Raw genomic sequence first — 6,444 nt, 5'->3', positions numbered from 1 at the left:
AAAACATGATGATACAAAGCTTGAAAGTTCAATTTGACAACAGCTTGCTGTGGGTTGTTTATAAGTAAGGTCTTCCTGAGATACTCATGAATTTCATGCACTTGCAGAATGTCTATGCCCTTGGATCCCAGGATGCTCTGAATGTGGCTTTGATTGAGCAGAATGCCAAGGTTCAAAGCACCCCAGTTAATGGCCTGGCCTGAAAGCCCACAGTTCCTCCGGTAGAGGCAGAAGAGATCCAGGAAAGAGTTTGCAGCTGCATAGTTTGTCTGGGTGGCATTGCCCAGAAAGGAAGTAACAGAGGAGTAGCACACAAAGTAGTCCAGCTCCTGGCCTCTGGTAGCCCAGTGAAGATTTAGGGTCCCTGCTACCTTTGGGCTCAGCACTTTGTGAAAGTCAGCCAGCCTCAGGACTTCAAGGTGGCCATCGTGCAAAGCAACAGCACTTTGGAATACACCTTTGATCGGACTCCCCACAAAGGTGTTGGCAATGGACTGGAAAGCCTTCTCAACATCACCGGTCAAAGTCACGTCACACTGCACAGACACTACTTTGCTCCCTTTGTACTGCTGCTGCAAAGCCCTCATCTCTTCTTGCTTCTCGCTGCTGGGAATTCTCCTGGAGAGTATTGCAATACACCCTCCTCCATTCTCAGCTATGAATTTCACCGTTTCAAAGCCAAGTCCAGTGAGCCCCCCGACTACCACATAAACAGCGTTCTGCTTGAACAGCTGCCTCTGGGGCTCGTACAACGGGATATCTGAAAGCACACTGATGTCCTTCTGCCTTCTCAGGACAGCAAGGGGAACAGAAGTGCAGGTAAAATAGGACATCACAGAGTTTAGCCCTTCAAAGTTCTCCATCTGCTGAAAAACAGAACCCGAGAGATGTCTAAACTGTTTCATATCCATGGAACTGACCCAGGCATGTACAGTCTTGTGCAATTCCTTTAGAGGTGCTTTCCGGAAAAGGCTGGAAACGACAAGGACATGAAAGCTGATGTTTTCATGATCAATTTCACTGACATTCTGGATACATTCGGACTGTTGATTGCCACACACCATCACCACATCTTTAAGAAAGTACATGTGGGCCAGATCCTCCAAAGACAGTCTGTTCACTGGAGGAAGAAGAACAAGGGCATTGCACAGGTTGATATACTGGAATACGTTAGGAGCGGGCTTTGCAAGGACTGTCCTCCAACCCATTTCTTCTGCTGCTGCAGAAAGAACGTGGCACAAAACCGATGATGGCTCTGTAGTTATAATACCCAAAGTTCTGCCATGTTTCCCCTTGGGTAACCTCTGAGTGAAAATTTCCCATGCAATGATGAAGTATGACACACAAGGAACACTCTGGAGGAAGGGGAATTTCTTTGCATTGAAACAAACTGTTGCTGGAATCTGAACTCTGGATGATGCAGCAGTGGGATAACATGAAACCACATGATCTCCCACTTTCACTTTTCTCACGTCAATGCCTGTTGCAGTGACTGTGCCACTGAAATCAAGAGCTAAAAGTCTGTGTCTGTCTCCCGCTTGTGAGTTCCAATACAGTGTATTACCAAAGTTGCAGCTAGAAACACTAATGGGAAAATAATCTTCTGAGTGGAGACAAATTTTATCCACTTGAATTTCAACACTCTCTTTGTCCAGCTGAGTAGCAGCGCCAGTGGATAATTCCCCAGACAAGTCTTTTGCTGCGTACGCATCAGAAGTGTACAAAGTGAACGTTTGTGATTTCTGAAGAGATCTTACGGGTTGGTTGTAACCTGCATCTACAAAAGGTGTGCGTCTGATTTCGGACACATAAATCCTTCCCTGGCTGATGCAAACTTCTGGATAGTCCCCACCTTTGTATTTGACAAGAACATCTGCTAGCACTGAGATGTCCAGGGAGGTGGAAGAGCTGAGGTCAATCAACTGAAATGTGATTTCTGGAACTTCAACAATACAAGTTCTGGTCATGCCATATAATGCAAACCCACAGTTAACGTGGTCCACATATCTCTCCGTTGTTCTGTAGGTGATCACTCTGATGGAACAGCGGGATGTCTTCTCTCTTAGTGCCACCACTACCTGGCGATAGGCTTCACAGCACTTTGCCAACTGATCTACCGCTTCCCTTGGGAAGTCTTCATTTAACTTTTGAATTCCCCACAGGAAGAGGATTTCATCATAAGCCTCAACCTCTGCTCTCATTTTATTCTGTGTCTGGCCTTCCACGAGGCATTCCCAGTCTTCATACATAACATATCTCGAAGCAGGATGCAAGTACTTTTTGAGCTGCTCAGCTATCCCAAATCTGTCTGCAAACACAACGACTCTGGGCTTAAACCCCAGATGTCCAATTGTCTGTGAAAGAGAGACTTCTTTCCACTTGTTTTCAAACAGGAATTCATTGTCTCTGGAAGATGCTTCCTTCACGAAAGTGATGGCAACACGCTTGAGCTCAGCCAAGACAGAGCCGTGTTTGCCCACAAAGCATCCACAGACCTCAAGGCAGTTTCCAGTGGACTTGCTCATTCTCATATATATCATCATTTCTTCCTCCAGTGGGCGGAGCACCACCAGGCTGCCTATCCCTGAGGGAAAGCCTGCTCTGGACTGGAATGTCCTTGAGGTCAAGACAGCGGTCATCTGCAGAAAACAGTCGAGCAGCACTGGGTGCATACAGTAGCTGTACATGTCTCTGACGGTCTCCTCATTCACCTTTATGCTGGTTATAGCTTCCTTTAGCTCCTGGCAATAATGCACATCACTGAGCTGCCTGAATATGGAGCCATACTGAAAGCCAACCTGAGACAGTGCTTCATAAACCTCCTCTCTGCTAATCACTGACCTGCATCTTCGATAGATGGCTGGGAAGGAGATGCTGCTTTCTTCCACCACAGTTTCAGGCTGCTTTGCCACTTGGCCAGCAGCATAAACCACGCTGGAGGAAGAGAGAACCTCAAAGGTTGTCATGGCTTTTTGCGGACTCAGCTTGATACTCAGCACTTGGGAACTCTGCGTGAGAACACACGGCGCAGAAAAACTGATACTCAGCTGGCAAGTGCTCAGAGGCACTTTAGGCCTTGAGTTGCTCATCACAGAGGCCAGACCAAGCTCCACATAGAAAGCACCAGGGACTAAGGCCACCCCATTGTTCTTGTGCTCATATAAGTATGGCGTTGTGTCCTGGGACACCAGGCAGCCAAACTCCACATTGTCACTGTTTATGCCATAAATCAAAGGATGACTGGCACTGACACCTCTTTGGTTTGCTTGCTGGTGGATATCCAGACAGGCCATGAGTTTTTGGCGATCAAACTGATATCGTGGAATGGCCACCGGAACACTTTGATACCCGTTATAAAAGTGCTGCCAGTTGGGATTATACCCCAGTTCAAACAGATTTCCTACCAGAGTGAAGAGTGTCTGATATTCTACATCCGTTTGCAAAGAGGACATCACCTTTGTGCCTTTTCCTAGAGTTTCCTTTATGCTTCGCTGCAATGCTCGGTGAGGACTTATTTCCACAAACACCACGTTTTCCCTGCCTCTGGCTGCACTTTGGATGGCTTGTGTGAAAGCAACAGGCTCACGTGTATGCTGCGCCCAGAATCTGCCCTGAATAAAGTCGTTTTCAGATGCAGCCACACCAGTCAGTGTTGAAATCACTTCAATCTCCCCCTTCTGCTTTTCTAAAGGCTCTATTTTTTCTTCCAGCTCCCCGAGGATCATATCCATGCTGGGGCTGTGGTATGCAACTGGAACATTTAAAACATGAAGAAAGATGTTTCTCTGTTTGAAAGCTTCAGCTAAGTCTCTCTGGACAGCTTCCACAGTGCCTACACTCCCAGACAAGGTGCAGGAAACGGGGCTGTTGAAAGCAGCAATGCACACCTTTCCCGAATAGGGATGCAGGCGTTCAGCAATCTCTTCAACAGGGATGTTTCCAACCACCAACATTCTGCCACTGGCAGTCTTTGCCTGCAGCCTGCTCCGGTGATAAATGACTTTGACTGCATCTGCCAGCGAAAGGTACCCAGCAATATGTGCAGCAGCAACTTCCCCCACTGAGTGGCCAACAGCAGCAATGGGCTTAATACCCCAGTGCTTCAGGAGGGAAGCTACAGCAACCTGCAGGGCAAACAGCAAGGGCTGGGAAAGCTCTGGATTCAACAAGTCCTTTGAGCTACGATTTCTCCCTGGCAGGAGGCTGATGGCAGCGTGCTGCTGAAAAAGGTCTTCTATCTCCTTACACTTGTCTCTGAACACTGGCTCTGAGCTCAGCAGTGCCTCACTGAACTCCTGCAGCGTGACACCATTGCCACAGAACACAAACACCAGCTGTGGTTCCACCTTGGACATGGCAGGTTCAGTGCCCGCCGCCAACTTAAGCTCTTGCTGCAAGTGTTGGAGGGAATTTGTGACAAACGCTTTTCGGTACCTGTAGCTGGCATGGCTTCTTCTGCAGGCAGATGTATAGGCCAGGCTTGGGAGAGTTACAGAGCTCCTTGTGCTCAGCTGCTCAGCTGTATCTGCCATTGCCATCTGGAGGGACCTACGGGATGCTGCTGACAGCAGAACTAATTCCAGGGGCTTCTTAAAGGCAGGAAGAGCCTCTGGCTGCTTCACCTGCCTGACTACAACATGAGCATTGGTTCCTCCAAATCCAAAGCAGTTGATGCCAGCTACTCTTCCGTACTCACTGGATTCTTCCCAGGGCTCTACAGCTGTGGCCACGGCAAGGTTTAATTTCTCTGCATCGATGCTGCTCATCTCCTTTGAGTAATGCAAGGATGGAACAATCTTTCCATGATGCATCATCAGGAGAACTTTGATCAACCCGGCTGCTCCAGCAGCCGATTCCGTGTGCCCAATATTTCCTTTCACTGAACCGATTTTCAGAATGGAAACTCGGGAAGACCTGTTCTTGCTAATGACACTACCCAGGCTTTCAGCTTCAGTAGGATCTCCAGCAGCAGTTCCGGTGCCATGGGCTTCAATGTACTGCACAACTGAGGGATCAACACGACTTTCATAAATGCTGCGCAGTAACTTCTCTTGCTCTATTTGAGACGGTCTCGTGATCGGAGTCATGGACCTGCCGTTCTGATTGACCGCACTGATGTTTATCACACCCCAGATTTTGCTGTAGTCTTCCTTTGCCTGTTCCATGAAAAGTTAAATTTCTTTAATAAACTCATGCTTTCTCTGTAGAGGAGACAACAAAACACCACAACAAAGCCAAGAATACACAGAATATGATGCTAACTTTTAAATGTGGGATCCTTTTCCTATGCTAGGGGAAGTGCATGAATGCTTAAGAAATGCTTCATTAATCTTAAGCTTGAATTGGAAAAACTTCTCTGGAAAAGAAGTTATTAGAGCTGAAGACACAAAATCCAGGCAAGCAACCAGTCTTATTTCAGGCTGCTTCACAAGCAGCCTTACCTTTTGCAGTGGTTTGAGGAAAACAACACCGCAGCCTTCTCCCCTTCCATAGCCATCTGCCTTCTTGGAGAAGGGTTTGCTTATGCCCTCCGGAGAGATCATTTTTGCTTTACTGAGAGACACAAAGGTGCGGGGATCAATGATGCAGTTCACCCCACCACAGATTGCTGCCTCACAGTCTCCTGGAGTCAAACAGAAACATACTCATGTTGAGATGGCCCAGGTGATAGATAGGAACAGTAGCAATCCTGATTCCATTGTCCAGCATCTCTCCAGTCCCGTTACCTGATTTAATGGCTCGCAAGGCGTAGTGCAGAGCAAAAAGAAAAGATGAACACGCAGTGTCAACAGTCAGGGACGGTCCAGTCAGATTAAATGTGAAAGAGACTCTGTTGGCAGCAATGCTCATTGCTGTTCCAGTACCATCATAATGATTTATTTCACTCACTGCTCTGCTGGTTATGATTTCATAGTCTCGATTCATGAGACCTGGAAAACATCAGATTTGTGTCAAGTTAACCCAAGCCAACAACAGGCACGTACAGCTCGAAACCTGACGGCATGTTTCGGTTTTCAGCGTTAAGACAAAACCACGTGGCATCCGTGCTCCTATGGTGAAGCTTTGCTCCAACACAAGACAAAGGCAAAACTCACAGCAATTTCCCCTGGACTCAACTTACACAAACATACCTAACACTTGAAATTCCTACCTGCCCTGGAAACAACAGGCCTTTCCTGATGGCTTAGCTCACTGTGTGATGCAGCTAAGGTCTCTGTAGCCTGCCGAGACCCCTGTATCTCAGTTTGAGATGGCGTGGTTTAGTTCAGCTATGAGAATAGTTATCAACAAGTTACACATAGCATAGCTTGGATATAAATGTACAAGACATTAGCTTCAGTTCCTCAGATGTACCAAGTTAAAGGTCACAGCACAAACTACATCCAATACTTTGTATTTATCATCAATTTTCACACTGTGAGCCAGTAAGAAATAGAAAAGAAG

General features: G+C 47.1%; 1 protein-coding gene across 1 annotated transcript; it reads right to left on the bottom strand.

Moving 5' to 3' along the window:
* Positions 1 to 7: 7 nt before the first annotated feature.
* Positions 8 to 6,434, bottom strand: LOC103623083 (phthioceranic/hydroxyphthioceranic acid synthase; the record flags this gene model as incomplete). The annotated part of the gene is made up of 3 exons (XM_008642116.2): positions 5,727 to 6,434; positions 5,442 to 5,623; positions 8 to 5,156 (listed from the first exon to the last, which is right to left on the bottom strand). Coding segments are annotated over exons 1-3 (5,530 nt in total), but the record flags the coding sequence as incomplete, so codon positions are not given.
* Between the last annotated feature and the right edge of the window lie 10 nt (positions 6,435 to 6,444).

The sequence above is a fragment of the Corvus brachyrhynchos genome, unplaced genomic scaffold (genome assembly GCF_000691975.1).
Source record: "Corvus brachyrhynchos isolate BGI_N302 unplaced genomic scaffold, ASM69197v1 C12303242, whole genome shotgun sequence".
In the NCBI taxonomy this organism is placed as follows: Eukaryota; Metazoa; Chordata; class Aves; order Passeriformes; family Corvidae; genus Corvus; species Corvus brachyrhynchos.
This window is presented reverse-complemented; position numbering and strand designations above follow the sequence as displayed.